Raw genomic sequence first — 17,253 nt, 5'->3', positions numbered from 1 at the left:
CGTAATTGATGTTTGTTCATTAAATTGCTGTATGCTCACCACAGTGCTTTAACTAAACATTGCTTTATAGTTTTATCTTAAGCCGTACAATCAGAAATGGGCAACATTTTTGTGCCCTTTTCAGTTTTTGTGTCAAATGGTATATATATATTTAGCAAGATGACTTGTTTATTTTACTTATTATGTCTCTGAAATTCTGCAGTGAAATCTATTTGTATAATCTGTAGTTATCTATATGTATATGATCATCTGTTGTCCCAGGAAACCAATTTCCTATATATTTGTGCATGTCAGGTTTTTTTGTTTTGTCTTTTGGATTCCTCATCTTTGCTCTCTTTCTTTACTGCCTGACTTTGAAAAACAAGGACCACCAATCTAGTAAACTGTAGAATTCGCTGGAGAATTACATTGATTTGGTTTAAAGCACCACTTTATAAAATTTTAGGCCCACTTGAGCTGCTTTTATTTTGTGGCCTCAAGGCTTGTGATTGAGCAGACATTCTCTGAAGTTAAATGGCTTCAGTGTGTTGCTCAGGGGCACTGTGTTGATTTAGCAGTGTTGTGATCTCAGCAAGTCCTCTTGTTCTGGGTCCCATCATGATTTAACCTGCAGTCTGACTATTGAATTAGTGGGGCTGTGGACTGAAACGGGCTTTTCAATACCCGAAGCCAAAATCACAATCACAGTGCCAGTAAAAAGTTTTTTAACAGTAAGATTTTTTACGCTTTTTTAAGAATTCTCTTCTGCTGACCAAGCCTGCATACTGTATATTCGCTCCAAATTACAAATGTTTTTTTATAGCAGGAAGTCAGAACATCAGAATGATTTCTGAAGGATCATGTAACACTAAAGACTGGAGTAATGATGCTAAAAAAATCAGCTTTGTTCAGAGGAATAAAGAACATTTTAAAACATTCAAAGAGAAAGCAGTTATTTTTAAAATGTATAAAATATTTCACGATATTATAGTTTTTGCTGTATTTTGGATTAAAAAAATACAGGCTTGGTGAGCAGAAGAGAATTCTTTAAAAAGCATTAAAAATGTTACTCTTCAAAGACTTCTGACTGATAATGTATATCCAAACGGCACAAGAGGGAGCTAGTGTTTCTGTTAAACAACCAGGTGCTTTTACTCTGCCAAATGCTGATATATCAATTCCCTGTCTATCATAGCATCACTCTTACAGGCTCCTTTATCGTTCTCCTTTCTTCTCCTTTTCCTGCTTTTTCCCCCTCAATAGTAGAATTTTTCAGTGTTAAAATGCTAATAGTGCAACTATATATTTGTTGAACAGCAAGCTGAATTAATGTTTTGAATCCTTTTAAAACCATATTATTATTATTGCAATTGAGTTACATGCCATGAAAGCATACCCATTGAAATTTTTAATAAAATATATGGATATTTGTCTCTGTAAAGTCAAATCGACATTGAGCCGAACATAATGATCTTACTGTATGTTTCTCTGTTTAGGACGTGGGGAGACTGGAGAGTGACGTGAAGAGCCTCCATCAGTCCATCGAGAGAGTACAGGAGACTCTGACCTCTCCTGATCTGGCACGTCTCAGTCTCAGAGAACAGCTGACTCAAAGACAGGTAAACCGCTCACTCTTAATAACTTCTACTAACACATTCCTTCATTCCTCCGATGTATCTTATACTGTCAGATACAAATGTAGTCATTATATTCTGTACTATTATACACTGAAAAAAAGACTTGTCTCAATTATTAGTTACTTTTTCCAATATATTTTTTTCTTGTTTCTTAAAAATAGTTTATAGCTTAAATATAACAAATAAAACATTAGTTTATGGGTTATGCATATAAAAAGAAAGGAAACAATGTAAGAAAAATAAACCTCAAATTCAAACTCAATTTTTTGAAAACAAGTATATTATTAGATAGTTTTGCTGAATGTATATTGTTTTAGGAATGTTTCAGTATTTTTCAAGAGCAGAAATCAAGAACGAAATACTGATTAGTAATAAAAAATAAAAACAATTCTGTGTACTGACAAGAAAATCACATGTGCTGATTTGATCAGTGATACCATCAAGCTAATGTTTAATATGTGTTGCTCAGCTCCTGTTGTCAGAGATTGAGGGTCTCAAGCAGCAGGTGCAGGCTATGCAGATGTGTCAGAGTGTCCTCCGCCTGCCAGAGGATGTGATTGCAGCATTACCACTATGTGTTACTGCACAAAGTCTGCAGCAAGAGAGCAGCCACCTACAACACAATACCATTCAACAGTGCAATATATTACAGGTATCTGCACACAGATGACAACATATTCTTAGATAAAGGTATTGATATTGATTTTTCAGTTCAAGCTTTCAGTTAAACCTTTATGCTGATTTGAGCTAACCTTTAAGCTACTAACATTTTAAATAGAAAAAATGTCCCCTTCAGTGTATTTGCATAGTTTATATAGACCACTTGTGGTTTTAATGGCTCATTTAGGATCTCTCTTCACATTCCCCCAGGAGGCCTTGGTGCAGTATGAGAAATACGAACAGGAAGTCAAGAACCTACAGAGACTAATTGAAGAAGCACACCATGTTATTCAGGACCGTCCTGTTACTACAGGAAACATACAGGAGCTTCAGACACAGATACAACATCATGAGGTGAGGAGGGAAATCCTCCTTTCATACTTTTAGATTTTCACAAATATATGTGAATTTTTCTTTAAGTAACCAGTGGTATATGTTATGATCATTCTCGCTTGGTGCATCAGTCAGTCAGTCTCAAAATTCAATGCAGGTGTGTTGTCTAAGCTATCACTAAACATATCGCTTAGCTAGTCGACCTACATTTGGTTGGAATGAGTCAGGCCATAAATTCCTACCATTTTCTCAATGGGTGTAAAAGTAGTTCTTTGATCTTTGACCTCAGTTTGTTTTGTCCTGAGTGGCATCAAATTCATTCTTTCTCTCACGCCCTTTTGCTCTGTTCCTTTACATTTCACACACATGAAGGGCGGCACCAAAAATTCACCAAAATCGTTTATCATTTGAATGAAGGAATTAAAATAGCCATAAGTATTAATTTTATAATTTTACAGTTGTTCTTTAATTTTTTTTACAATTTACAATGAAATATTACTATAGTAATATTTCTTATTTTGTTTAATATTTCTATTTAGAAGTAATACTTTTTTTAGCATTTATAGTAATATTAATATATAATAATCACAATATTTTGGTAAATTGTGCAGCTCTACAAACAAGAACAGTAAATGTGGAGTTTTTTTAAATATCGCATTTTAAATCACAATCAAATTTTTTTTTTTTTTTTTTTTTTTTTTTTCAGAAAAATTGCAAATTGATTTTTTTAGTGCTGCCCCCAAATCAAGCAGCCCTAAAGCCAAGAGCCAGTTTTAAACACACCAAAAAGTTCAGTTGGGGTGGCAGCTGTGGCTTTATCACCCAGGGTTGTTTTATTCTGCAGCTGGAGCTTTCTCCCACTTGACCTCATTACCAGAGGCTGGCCTGTCTGTGTGTGTTTGTGAAATAATAACAGATAAGGAGTGAGAAATCTGAGAGGGAGACTCCATGGGCTGAACAAAATCTGTAATGTGAGCCCCTTTCCTCACTTCCAGTTCTTTTGTTTGTCAGGAAAACAGCTTTGGGATTGGTGGAAGTAGAAGAAGTGAAGGGAAGTAAGGAAAAGAAGTAAACAGGAGGGGGGAATAGTCCCTCTCACTGAGCTCATTTCCTGTTCCTGAGGTCTTTGTGTTTGTATGAGTGTGAGTTGGCCAGTTTGGGGGAGGGAGTGTTCTTCTGCTCTCTTCTCCCCTCCCACTCTCTCCAGTTGGCCGAGCTCTGTGCAAATCACATTGGCCGTTTCCTGAAGGCTTGGCTTGTCGTCCTTCTCCCACGGTGCTCTGATTGGCTACAAGCTCAAAACTGAGCCTCTGACTGAGCGATTGCTCGCCTGTGCTGTTTTTTTCTACTGCAAACAGACAGAGAGTGGGAATTTCTCAGCTCAGTTTGCCGGTGCCGCTCTCTGCATTAACCCCCTTTTTACTCCTCTTCTATGGGACTTAAGGACATATATATTGGGACTTAAACCAACTGCGTGGACCTTGGTGGAATAATAATGTAATGTGTTATTGTGACAGGAACTTGCCCTGAAGATAAAAGGATATCAGGAGCAGATCTCGGCACTGAACTCCAAGTGTAAGATGTTGACTGTGAAAGCCAAACATGCTACCATGCTTCTGACAGTCAGTGAGGTTGATGGACTCTCCGATGGGTTAGAGGAGCTGGAAGATGAGGAGGAAGAGATACCCAAACACCCACCGGCACACTCCTCTGTTGTCATGGTGAGTGATTTATACTTACTCATGGTAGAGCTGGACGGGGTGTGCTTGCTGCTCTTTTTCTTTTCACTGTCAGACAAGCATCTCATGGGTCTCTTATTTCTCCCATAGTGTTGTATATGCTTCTACATTGTGCATTCCTGCTGTTGTTTGTTACCGAAAGAGGAAACGGGATCAGGGTGTTAGATGGCCTTGACTTAATTAACATTAGTTGTCTTTAGTTTGGCCGTATGGTTTCCCTTCATTGCATCAGTCATAATCAGGACTGGATTCCACATTAACCTCCAACAGTTCAGCTCCAGCCGTGACGCTCAGTCCTTACTGACTTACAGAGAAAGGGGTGTAGCTTTGCAGTAGTTTAGCAGTCATTGTATCTAGATCTAAATTTAGCCTAATGGTGGAGCACTCCGATGGTTCAGATTACTTTAGTTTATGCAGGCATGCACAATTTATTATTGTATGCCATCTTATTGTATTTTTACAGTGAGTCTGTGCATAAACTCTGAACTATTTTCCTGATCCGGTTCATTCCTTTATCATGACGAGAGGTCTGTGAAGGGCTTAATCATGGCTACTCTTAACAAATGTAGTCTGTCTGTAATTCTAGGGTAGTGCTTTGCAGGGTCTTATTCAGCTTTTCTGCTTGATCAGGACTTCCTGTCAGAATCAAATGGAAACATACACTATTGCAAGTTTGGGGTCAAGAAATTAAATAGTTTAATGTGCATTCAACTGATCAAAGGTGATAGTAAAGACAATTTTAATTTTACAAATGATTTCTATTTCTAATAAACGCTGTTCTGTTGAACTTTATGTTCATCAAAGAATCTTGAAAAATGTTTCACGGTTTCCACAAAAAATATTAAGCATTTATTATTAGTTTTTTTATGTTGTTTTTTATTTTTTGTTTTGTATATTTTGATAATGTTTCTTGAACACAATTCAGTATAATACAATACTTTCTCAATGATCATGTGACAGTGCAGAGTAAAGACTGCTGAAAATTCAGCTTTGCCATCACAGCAATTCATAACATTTTTAAAATGCAATGATATTTCATAATATTACCGTTTACTGTATAAATTGCAGCCTTGATGAGTATGAGAGACTTTTAAAAAAATATAACCAGCCCCAAACTTGAATGGTAGTGTACTTTTTCCAGCACCCTAATATTCTTCCTCTGATTAGCTTCTTCTTTTGGTGCTTTACTCTCGTTTCACCCTTTATGTATCTTTCTCTTTCTTTCTCTTCTTATGCCTCTTTGGCTCTTTAATGGTCAGATGACGGCAGGACGTTGCCATACTCTCCTCTCCCCGGTCACAGAGGAGTCTGGTGAGGAGGGCACCAACAGCGAGGTCTCCTCTCCACCCGCCTGCAGATCGCCATCACCTGGGCCTAACACTGAAACCTCTCAGGTACCCTGTGGCTCTAACACAGACCTTGCTTGCATCTGCCAACCTTATCACATTTAATCAACTTATCCCTGATCAGCCACTAACCTAATTTAACTCAGTTTAAACTAAACCAATCACTTTCAAACAGTAGGCACTGCTCTGTTCTTAATTTGGAGACAAATGTTAGTCTGAGGGTTTCCATGATCAATGAAAACCTTGAACTGGGTATGAGTGCAACATCTGAAAGATTCAGACATAAACCCACATAAGTATCACTACTTTTTTATTGTATTTTAAGAGGACCAGCACGATTTAGTTTATTAATTATGCATGCATTCACACGCTTTCATGATGTCACTTCTTCCGTAGTGTTCAGGGCGAGGTCCTTTAAGCAGAGCCCCACTCCAAGACCTGTATGACCCCTGCATGGAGTCAGCCGCCTCAGCTAACCTGGACGACCTACAGCACTCATGGGAGACTTTGAAGAATGTGGTACATATCCATAGATGCTTCTCACATTATCAAATCCAAATTACGTTTTCTGTTGGTTAATATACATCTATATGCAGATCAATGAGAAGCAGAAGAGCCTATATGAAGCTCTGGAGAGGCAGCAGCACTATCAGGAGACCCTGCAATCTGTCTCCACAAAGATGGAATCCATTGAGAAAGCACTAAATGAAAGCTTGGAGCCAAGCAAGAGTCCAGAGAGCCAGATGGCTGCCCACCAGGTGAGAGAGACAGAGGATCAGATGAAGCAAGATGACCGAATTAGATCAGCTAGATCACACATAAACTCAAGCTTACAGCCAGACTAGTGATACGAGCCAGAGGATAGGGTTACCCTTTAAATTACAAACCTCTTCTGTGTCTAAAACAAATCTCTTACTTAAAGTAGCAGTATCTTCATTTCCATGGCATTTAGCTTTTAATGTATTTTTACAGTTTACAACTAGAGCAAACTTACTAACGATACCAGAATTGAATTAAAGTAGTTTCCTGATTGGTGTTTGTTCTTCAGGCTCTGATGGATGAGATCCTAATGCTCCAGGATGAAATCAGTGCACTGCAGGCCTGCTTCTCCCAAGAGCTACAGTTGGATGAAGACAGTTTGGAGGCAGATTCCGGAGATCAGCTGGCCCTGCAGTCAACCCTCACTGTGCTAGGAGAGCGCATGGCCACCATCCACATGAAGGCCTCCGGAAAGCGCCAACTTCTGGAGGTGAGCAGGAATAATAGCACGCAGAGAAATGGAGATGGCTGATAAATAGTAGCAAAAAATGATTTTGGCATGTTATTTCGATTATTTTACGTAATGTAGTTTGAGTGACGAATGGAGCTCAAGCGCAGTTTAGTGATGATCAGATGATTGAAACTCCTCCCACTACAATAAAATAAGACATATAAGTTCATCAGTACTCACACTTGCCTTAGTCTGTCGACAGACATGCGCTTATCCTTCTCCATCCCCAATTCCTCCTTGTACAGGTACATGATCACTTAACATCTTGTCCACGGAAATCAGCATCAGCTAATCGTTGCTTAATCTTGTTAAGTCTCATTTACAGACATGTATCACTTTTGCATGGAATCTGTTGCATATAAATAATTATGGTAATTGCATTAGACTTGGTTAGTTTCAAACCTTACTGAGGTTTGGTTGTGAATTGCTCAGAATCTAAACCCTTCAAAGTAAAACCTGCCACCAAAATAATGTTCAGGGCCTCTACGATAATCTTAATCAAACAGAGTGGTCCTGACTGAACTGTTGCTTAGCAGATGCTGCTTGTTTCAAATTGTCATGTGTGGCCTAGTAATTATTTTAGTCTTTTGGTTTAACTATCAGGACATCTCTCTACTTGTAACCACTAATTGCAGTTTATAAACCAAATGACAGACAAGCCTAATCTAATTCTCTGTCCTGCAGGAGCGATTAAGCGAGCAGTTAGAAGAGCAGAGGCAGGAACAAGCGCTACAGCGTTATCACAGTGAAGCAGAGGAGCTTGACAGCTGGCTGTTCAGCACACGTGCCACACTGAGCTCCTCTCTCCAGCCACACCCACAGGACATGGACATGGAGGAACAGCTGACTGACTGCCAGGTAAAAGCCTAGGGCTGGGAAAAGTACGAAAATATTCATGCCACAGTATTCTAAAAAATATTGGTCCATAGGAAGCTGATTAAAAAACTACAGAAATTATTGTTTTTCAGACAGTGTCCAATGGTGGAATGAAATGAAAAACTTAACAATCATGTTCATTTCAAAGAAACAGCTTTATCAATAAACAAATAATTCATAAAATACTGATTTATTTGGTTAATCTGCACTGTGGTGATTTTTTCTAATGCAAATGTTTATTGTATCTCATTTTATTGTAGATTACCAATTTACATATTACCATAGTTTCTGAGCACTTGTGTAAATTTAGAAAAACCAGTCCTTTATTTTAAATAATAAAGTATTTAAAACCATGATCAATTTTCAGTGATATATAAACAGTCAATTCATTGGATTCTGTTAGCTGATAATGTCTGGAGACACTAGAGTGGGCTGCAAGTAAATCTGATTAGCTGTGTGTGTTTTGTCCCATTCTATTAGTCTATGCAGTCATGAGATGTCCCACAGAGCATGTCTGCTCCTCTTTAAGGAGACACATGCATACACACACACACACACTCACGATTGTGTCTTTTGTGTTTTGATGAAAGTGCTTTTGGTATCAAGTTAACCTTTAACCTGAAAGTTAAATTATTTGTGAGAAGTCAGGAAGGCCCTGACCTGTAGCTTACTGCTGATAATTTTTGCTCATTCCTCACTGAATGCCACTGGCTCTCTCCACTATGAACCAGCATTCAGATCCAGCTACCCTGCAAAATTAAACATTATTATAGATTATTTTCTTTCTTAGAATTACGCTAACTTCTCTGGACTAGTGTGCATGTAGTATGGTAAAGATCAAGATGTCTAAAGACTAGGTTAAGCAGCTTAAGAAGATTATCAGTCACTGCATACACGTCTCCTGTTTGTTTGTTTTTTCAGACACCTTCTGCTGTGTTTTTACATTTATCTGAATATCCGAAAGCAGACAAATCCATTTAGTTACAGTGAACTTAGTTTTTTATCTGTACAACTTTATCTTTATGGTAAACCCATCTAAAATATTTATTGTATTTAAGTTTTGTTAAGAGTTTTGTTCCTTAAGATGGGAAGAAAATAATTTTTTTCTGAAATCAAACAATTTGAAAAGAATAGGTTAACCAATCCCAAATAGAGATTATATTCATTTGATGTAATTAAATGTTATTTAAAAGATTTTAATTTGTTGTTAGTAGCACCTAAAATATGATTCACACTGCTGAATCAATTCTAAATGATCAAAACAGTTTAGTTTTCTGATCTTATGTTCCTGGTCTAGAACATGTTACTGGAGATCGAGCAGAAGGTGCTGTGTCTGTCTGAGCTGTCAGTGCACAGTGAGAGTTTGCTGATGGAGGGAAAGGCCGGCTCACGGGGAGATGCTGAGCAGCTCTCCCTCAAACTGCACAGCCTCAAATCCAGCCTGGTGGAGCTACAGCGCATTCTCCAAGACAAACAGACTCACATCCAGGTGAGGGATGCTGATTCAACTTCTCAAAGAAACTGGAGGAGCTATAATTTTGTGCAATGACAGAAAATGCCAAAGGTCTGAATACTTAGTATAAAAACAATTGGAGGTTACTGACGACAGTTTGCACACACACCACTAAAAACACTCAAAAACACATCCTCACCTCAATGGTTGCTTTGTGGACAGCAGGACAGAAGAATGCCAAGCTCGTTGTTATGAAGGATGTTCCATTGCTCTCCAGCAACATCCATCTGGAACAAAGACCTTTTAGAAATTATGGGGGAGGTCTGAAATCTTTCGCCAAACTCTTTTAAATAAGACATGTTGGTGACATGTAAAAGCCTTATGCAAGCTGATTTGGGTCCATCTCCTATTGTCAGTCATGACTGACCTTTAACCTCTAATTAGTGAAATGCTGTTTTAATGTTTAGTGTGTGTAAGTTTGTGTATGTTTCAAGGAAATTCTATGTATCTAGGTTCATTGTGAGGAAACCTTCTTTAAAATAATTTCACCAAACATACATTTTTACCTTATATATATATATATATATATTATTATTATTATTATTTTTTTTATTAGCAAACCTTTATAAATTATATATTTTATAATTTATTAAATACTTTTTACTTATTTTTATAATTTAAAAATGTCAAGAATGATTACCACAGCAGCTTTGTTAAACATTAAATATCTTTAACTTTCTGTCTCTTTATTTATCAGGGCTCACTTCAGGAGCAGGAGGACATTGAATCAGACTCGTCTCTCTCTCAGAGCCCCAATATAATGGATTGGCTCAGTCAGGCACGATCCACGCGCAACCAACAGCATCAAGACACAGTGCAAAGACAGAGGGTAGACAACTATTGAGCAATAACATGATATTAATCAGCTTAACTAGAATAATATATGCTAATACTGACACCATCTTTAGATACAAATATTCCGTTATTCTATGAGCTAGAAACGACTTGGATTTTTCTTCAACATCATTACATATAATGCAGGAATTAGAGGAGCAGCTTGGTGAACAGAAGAAGTTACTGCAATCTGTGGCATCTAGAGGAGAGGAAATTCTCTCACAGAGGACAACACCTAATGGAGAGAGGTAGGTACTGCTCACTTGTACATTCTCTGTGTTTGCATATGAAAGACATTGACAAGTGTATACAGTACAGACTCAAAAGGAGCTTCTTTCTTGGTTATGTAGGACTCCTGCAGAACTTTCTGAAGGGGATGATGGTCAGTGGCCTGAGAACATGAGCACAAATGATCAGATGAGAGTCAGATGGGAGAACCTGAGCAAAGACCTTAACAACAAACTGCAGCTGTCACTAAACACAATGGAGCAGACGCCAAGTAACACGGTACATAATCAACTACAACACAGTTCCCTAGCTTTGTTTTTAATGTTGAAGGGTTTAAGGAAGCACTGTTATATCTGATCCATTCCTCCACTAATAGAGGGCTGCATTGATGCCATATTTTAGCAACCCTGGATCTCTTGACAAAAACCCAACAGAATTTTTCCATTGGCTTTTGGATAATAGCAGAAAATAAGTTCTGTGACCAACAAGTTAATGATTCTTTCACGTTTTGTTCATGATTAAATTTTTTTTTTTTGCAAAATGTAGACCCCCACGATTAAGCATCCAACAACTCTCTTTATTTAAAAAACCTTATTTCTCAAAGTTTGAGCTAGAATAGTTTGCAAGAGCACAATTATAATGTTACATGTCTCTTAGCTATGCCAGCCATTATTCAGCCCCTGTGGAGTTTTCAGAGGAGAGCAACTGAGTCAGGATATCCTGTCACCCCGAAGTCTGTTCGGAGGCTTTAGCCAAGATTTGGAGGACTTGTCTCAGGTACTGCCACTGAATATTTTTATTTACATATTCTTCAAGAACAGGATGTTTAGGTATCAAGGATTTATTAGCAGCTAGTCTTTTTTTATTATTATTTCCTCCCCACAGACAGGTGGCGCTGACAGTAAGCGTGCTCATGCTCTGAAGAGAGCTCTCTATGAGGCAGTCTCATCAGCTTCCTCCTGGCTGGACAGTGCTGAAAACGAGCTTGTACCTGGCCCAATATTACTTTCTGATGACTCAGAGACTCACCTGGACCACCTAGAGGTCAGACATAGTCATTTTTACCAGAGTCGTAAAATATTTTTTAGAAGAAACATTGACGCTCTTTGACTCTATCTCTGGTCTCGTCTCTTCAGAGTTTGAGTAAGGAGGTTAAGAATGTCAACGAGGAGGTGTGTAAATGTCAGGACGTGCTCGGAGGAACAGAGCAGCTATGGGATGGAGAAAGTGTAGAAAGCATTTTGGTTGAAGAAGTGTTAGATGGTTTGGAGGCGAGACTGAAGCTGCTGGACACAGTGCTGGAACAGAGATGTGACTCTATGAAAGACAAGCTGCGGGAACTCTCTGTTTTCCAGGTACAGTTTGTTACTGTATCTATTTTTTAGTCAGTGTTTTGTTTTTTTCTCTCTCTTGCTCTTTCTCTCACATATGCATTTTGGTCTGTCTTACCCTCAGACTGAGTTTAGACTGTTGCTTACTGCAGTCAGCGACTCAAAGTACCAGCTTTTACAGAAAATGAATGCAGTTATGGATCGGCCTGCTTCTAAACAGATGGAGGTCAGACACACATTCGAAATGACATAGAAATAATTGCATAAGACCCCAGGCAAAACAATCAAAGGATTAATCAAAATGTCAATGTAAACAGATTCTAGCAGAAGCAGAGGACAGTTTGAGGGAATATGAACAGAAAGTTTCTGAGATGAGGAGCAGAGGAGAGACACTGCAGCCCAACCAGCTCTGGACTCAAGAACTGCTGAAACTACAGGTCCACACATCTGTCCCTCCCCTGCTGTGTGCTTTAATAACAGCAAACAAAGTTACTGGTTTCTTGTCTTCCATTTGACTTCCCACTTTACCTTTGTTTTCCTGTGCAGGACGCTTATGAAGAGCTGGTGGAAATGGTGGGCTCCAAGCGGAGTGAGCTGAACCAGGGTTTGGTTCTGAAGGCTCAGTATGAGAGAGCTTTACAAGACCTGGCAGAACTTCTGGACACCGCTCAGGACAAAATGACTGCTGATCAGAAGATGAAAGTGGGATCAGTGATTGAGGTTCAGATCCTTCTTGATAAACACAAGGTACAGCAGAATTTTGGTTCTTGTGGTCTGCTAAATAAATATGTGTCTGGACATATGTGGGAAAATATCTGATGATAATAACTATACGTCACTCTTTTATCAATATTATCAACAATCTATCAAAATTCAGAATCTAAGATTTCTGATTATATCTGTTTATTAGGCAAAATAGACAAGATTTACACTACCATTCAAAAGTTTGGGGTCAGTACGATTTTTTTTTTTTAAGAAACCAGTACTTTTATTCAGCAAGACTGTTACATTTAAAATAAATGCTGTAATTTTTAAAGTCCTATTCATTAAAGAATACTAAAAAAACAATGTGATAAGGTATTATATTATCATGTCAATAATAATAAGAATGTTTCTTGAGCATCAAATCAGCGTATTAGAAGGATTTCTAAAGGATCATGTGACACTGAAGACTGGAGAAATGGTTAATGAAATTTCAGCTTTGCCATCATAGGAATAAATTACATTTTAAAATATATGAACATATTAAGAGTTATTTAAATGTTAACAATTTTTCAAAATGTTACAATTTTTACTGTATTTTTGATCAAATAAATGGAGCCTTGATGAGCATAACATTAGAAAATATAACTGATCCCAAACCTTTGAATGGTAGTTTACACATATAAAATATATAGTATTTCATTTCAAGGAAAACAGAAAAACAAATATTGATGACTCTGGTCTCATGCAGTCGTGTTGTCGGTCTTCTCTTCCTGCAGGAGTTCTTCCAGGGGCTAGAGACGCATGTTGTCTTTACACAGGCCTTCTTCAGGCAGGTCAGTGGGTTGGTGGTGCAGAGGGAGGTCCAGAGCTTGGAAGAGACTGTGGCTCAGGCCCAGGCTGTACTTAAACAGGCTCACAAACGAGGAGTGGAGCTGGAGGGCATCCTGGAGGTGTGTGTGCCTTTGTGTTTGGTTATTTGTATACAAGATGCAACTTCTAAACACTGATGAGTGCAGTGCATGCATATGAAGTGAATATCTTGTGTTTTGTGGCATCAGTGGTGGAGCAGGTTGGTGGGTGACTATCAGACCCTGTACAGACAGCTGGAGGCAGTGGAAAGCAGCATCCCCAGTGTAGGCCTGGTAGAAGAGACAGAAGACAGATTGAGCGATAGAATTACTCTGTATCAGGTACAGCTCCATCACACACAGATCACTAGATACGGTTACACCATGAAACTCACACAACATCATTTTACAGTATAAACATTACATACTATATCTGTATTGCATGGTTTGTGTGTTAGAAATCGAAATGCCTATTCAATTACTCAATTCAGGAATTCAATGGTAATATGAATTAGCAAACAGGATTTATTGTTACATTATTGTTTGGTAAGGTTTTTAAAACAAGTCTGAAACATTATTCTCTAGTTTACTAGCACTTGACAGTATTGATCAATTGAAAGCATCTTTGCTGAATACGATTATTAATTTCTTTAAAAAATGTCTTACTGACCACAAACTTTAGAATGGTAGTAGACATTGGGAATGCTAGAAAATCTACTATCTAAATTTAAATCTCACTCTCTCTCTGTAGCGTCTGAAGGCCAGTCTCTCTGAGCGGCAGCAGCAGTTGTATAAGTTGTTGGAGGATGGAAAGAGGCTGCTTTTACATGTGTCCTGCTCTGAGTTGGAGATTCAGCTCACTCAGCTGGGGGAGCACTGGCTCAGCACCACCACCAAGATCAATAAAGAGCTACACCGCCTGGATTCCACCCTCAAACACTGGATCAGGTCTGTGATCTGTTCACTTTCTCTTCATTAAAGAGAGAAGAAACACCTGTGTGTGGTTGTGTCCACGAATGCACATCTTTATTGACATCACATGGTCTCTTCATACTTTTTGGTAGGTATCAGAGCGAGTCAGCTGAGCTTAGCCAATGGCTGAGTTCGGCACTGGACCGCCTGGAGTTCTGGAGCACTCAATCTGTTACAGTACCTCAAGAGCTAGAGACTGTCAGAGACCATCTTCATGCCTTCCTGGTAAGAACGTCCATTAAATATCCTGCTAAAAAGCCTTAGGTCTCACTTGACTTTTACAGACACACTCTTTACTGGTTCTGTATCTGCAGGAATTCTCCAAAGAGGTAGACGCCAAGTCTTCTTTGCGTGCCTCAGTTCAGAGCCAGGGGAATCAGCTGCTCCGGTTAAAGAGAGTGGACACGGCAGCACTCAGGGCAAACTTGGCCCAGGTAGACACACAGTGGGCTGATCTTCTCACTCGTATCCCTGTGGTCCAGGAGAAACTACATCAGGTGTGATGACTAGGACAGATTGCAATGCCTCATCTCAGTTAAAGAACATTATGCAGATAATGAACAGGCTCACATGACTATGCTGATTGGAGTAATCATATTGTGATCAACAGCTGCAGATGGAGAAGCTGCCATCCCAGCATGCAATAACTGAACTGATGAGCTGGATATCCCTCATGGAGAATGTTATCCAAGAGGACCAGCAGAAGATCATGGGGGCAGTGGGATCGAAGGCTGTGCAAATGTACCTTCAGAAATACAAGGTAGCAAAAAGATTTCTGAAAAAAATAACACATATCATTAGTCCTTTTGTACTCCATTGTCAAGACACCAAATCTCTCTTTTTCTTTATTTACTCCTCTCAACAGGGTTTTCAGATTGAGCTGTCCTGTAAGCAGCTGACGGTGGACTTTGTGAATCAGTCAGTTCTGCAAATCAGCAGTCAGGACGTGGAGGGGAAACGCAGTGACAAAACAGACTTTGCTGAGCGTCTTGGGGCCATGAACCGCCGCTGGCAGATACTGCAGGGACTTGTTACAGAGAAGGTTAGACATAAATGCAGAAAAATTATCAAATTGAGCAGCATTTGTGCATTTCATGCAGCTCCAGTGCAAAAAAATGGACAAATTAAATGCTAAGACTGAAAATCATAAGTTTTTGGACCCCATTGAATGCCATTTAGCTTTAATTTTATTATCATACTGGTGTCTTTTGTGTTTCACAGATTCAGGTTTTAGAGGGTCTGCTTGAAAGCAGGTTGGAGTATGAGAACGTGGTTCAGACCTTGAAGACCTGGTTTAGTTTACAGGAGGAGAGACTCAAAAAGAAGCACAGGATTGAGGATGTTTCCTCAGCCCAGAATGCGCTCAAAGATTGTCAGGTAGGTACTGCACCATAGTTTTTAGGCTCTACTACACAATATACAGTACACTGTGGATTCACGAGTGAAGATTGCATAGATAATCTGGAAATATTCTGTGATTTGATTCTAACGATTGATCTGAGTGTGTCTGTGTATGCTAGGAAATGGAAGTGTTGGTAAAGGAGAAAGAGAAGGATCTGGAGAAGGCTGAAGAGAAAGGATGCTTATTAATTCAGGATAAGAAAGGCGAGGCTGGCTCCGTTATTATGGACGCTCTAAAAGGTCTAAACCAGTCTTGGGCCAATCTGGATCACATGGTATGTTTTACCTTATGCATTTTGGTGAACCTTCTAGCTTTGTAATCTTCTTTACAATATTGTTCACACATTTTTTATAGACACTCTTAGTCAAACATACATGATATCTACTGTCACTCAGGTTTGATAATCAGAAATTTCGTAAATTTCACTGAAACACTGATTATAAGTCCTTAATGATGTTTGTGTGTAATTGCAGATCGGGCAGCAGACGGTCAGTCTCCGGTCAGTGCTGGAGCAGTGGAGCCTGTATAAACAAGCATATGAGGAGATTCAGGGCTACCTGATGGAGGGATGTTACACCGTCTCTCGTCTGCGTCTTCTCACTGGCTCCTCAGAAGCTGTGCAAGTTCAAGTGGAGAACCTTGAGGTGCTAGTCTGCCACAAACTGCAAAACATGAATGAGCTTTTATTCGCATTATAAATATTATATATGTAAGAACCTAAAATCACTGTGTCTTTCTGTGTGTCTCAGAGTTTACAAGATGAGCTGGAGAAACAGGAGACCAGTTTACGAAAACTTGGCTCCATAACGCAACAGCTGTTGAGGGACTCTCATCCCTCAGTGAGTGATTCACTCAACACAGCACTGGGGGACGTAAATCTCAGGTGACTTTCAAAAAAGTCCAGGAACTAACAAAGACACTGATCAGTCCAAAGTGATCAGAAATCATTGTTCTGCTGTCAGGTGGAACATGCTGCTGGAACAGATCTCAGATCAGCTGAGGAGGAGTAAGAGCCTGCTGCAGCTGTGGCAGCATTACAAAGCACTACATGCTCAGAGCAGCACTGACATCCAGAAACTAGAAGATCAGGTTGAACAGCTACTCAAGAGCACCACCCACAGGGACATCACAGAACAGGAAGTGAAGGTGTGGATTTATCAATGCATGATGGGTTTTGAAGCCTGTCCTTGGGTTATGTTAGCGACCCAAAAGTATTTAGGCAACTGTGCAGTTGTGAAAGCCTTGTTGCAAGGGCCACCGTATTCCTCATTGTAAAACTGGTATTTCTGCAGGGTCTTATGGCGTCTGAGGGATCCATAGAGTCTGTCCTGCAGCAGCTGGAGGAGTTTTCAGAGCAGCTGAGGGAACAAGTGGACCCCTCTGCCTTGACAACCTTCCATACAGACCAGCTGTCACTCACTCAGCGATTAGCAACAGTTGGACATGCCCTCCAAAGACAGCAGTCTCTTCTAGAGGTTCAGCTGATTAGAATTTGCCTTGTGCACACAGACATTGAAACGGAGCATTTATACAGCTTTCACACATTTATTTGAATAAAATATAGACAGCTGTTTAAAAGT

The 17,253-nt window shown here is 39.2% G+C and overlaps 1 protein-coding gene across 3 annotated transcripts in view; it reads left to right on the top strand.

Moving 5' to 3' along the window:
* The window catches only part of LOC113063144 (nesprin-1-like), a 52,878-nt gene that overhangs the window by 13,968 nt on the left and 21,657 nt on the right, over window positions 1–17,253 (top strand). For all 3 annotated transcript variants that reach the window (XM_026233344.1, XM_026233343.1, XM_026233342.1), the window contains exons 21-52: window positions 1,476–1,598; window positions 2,086–2,268; window positions 2,487–2,630; window positions 4,127–4,330; window positions 5,608–5,742; window positions 6,091–6,213; window positions 6,291–6,452; window positions 6,743–6,943; window positions 7,649–7,822; window positions 9,138–9,329; window positions 10,051–10,182; window positions 10,335–10,435; window positions 10,538–10,694; window positions 11,073–11,192; window positions 11,301–11,459; window positions 11,552–11,770; window positions 11,871–11,972; window positions 12,064–12,183; window positions 12,293–12,493; window positions 13,228–13,401; window positions 13,510–13,641; window positions 14,051–14,247; window positions 14,364–14,496; window positions 14,586–14,768; window positions 14,882–15,031; window positions 15,137–15,313; window positions 15,493–15,648; window positions 15,792–15,947; window positions 16,147–16,317; window positions 16,423–16,556; window positions 16,636–16,819; window positions 16,966–17,148. In XM_026233344.1, the coding sequence (XP_026089129.1) occupies window positions 1,476–1,598; window positions 2,086–2,268; window positions 2,487–2,630; window positions 4,127–4,330; window positions 5,608–5,742; window positions 6,091–6,213; window positions 6,291–6,452; window positions 6,743–6,943; window positions 7,649–7,822; window positions 9,138–9,329; window positions 10,051–10,182; window positions 10,335–10,435; window positions 10,538–10,694; window positions 11,073–11,192; window positions 11,301–11,459; window positions 11,552–11,770; window positions 11,871–11,972; window positions 12,064–12,183; window positions 12,293–12,493; window positions 13,228–13,401; window positions 13,510–13,641; window positions 14,051–14,247; window positions 14,364–14,496; window positions 14,586–14,768; window positions 14,882–15,031; window positions 15,137–15,313; window positions 15,493–15,648; window positions 15,792–15,947; window positions 16,147–16,317; window positions 16,423–16,556; window positions 16,636–16,819; window positions 16,966–17,148 (5,082 nt within the window). The remainder of the gene's footprint in view (window positions 1–1,475; window positions 1,599–2,085; window positions 2,269–2,486; window positions 2,631–4,126; window positions 4,331–5,607; window positions 5,743–6,090; window positions 6,214–6,290; window positions 6,453–6,742; window positions 6,944–7,648; window positions 7,823–9,137; window positions 9,330–10,050; window positions 10,183–10,334; window positions 10,436–10,537; window positions 10,695–11,072; window positions 11,193–11,300; window positions 11,460–11,551; window positions 11,771–11,870; window positions 11,973–12,063; window positions 12,184–12,292; window positions 12,494–13,227; window positions 13,402–13,509; window positions 13,642–14,050; window positions 14,248–14,363; window positions 14,497–14,585; window positions 14,769–14,881; window positions 15,032–15,136; window positions 15,314–15,492; window positions 15,649–15,791; window positions 15,948–16,146; window positions 16,318–16,422; window positions 16,557–16,635; window positions 16,820–16,965; window positions 17,149–17,253) is intronic.

The sequence above is a fragment of the Carassius auratus genome, chromosome 45, assembly GCF_003368295.1.
Source record: "Carassius auratus strain Wakin chromosome 45, ASM336829v1, whole genome shotgun sequence".
Lineage (NCBI taxonomy): Eukaryota > Metazoa > Chordata > Actinopteri > Cypriniformes > Cyprinidae > Carassius > Carassius auratus.
Note: the sequence above shows the minus strand (reverse complement) of the source record. Positions and strands in the feature narration are given on the sequence as shown.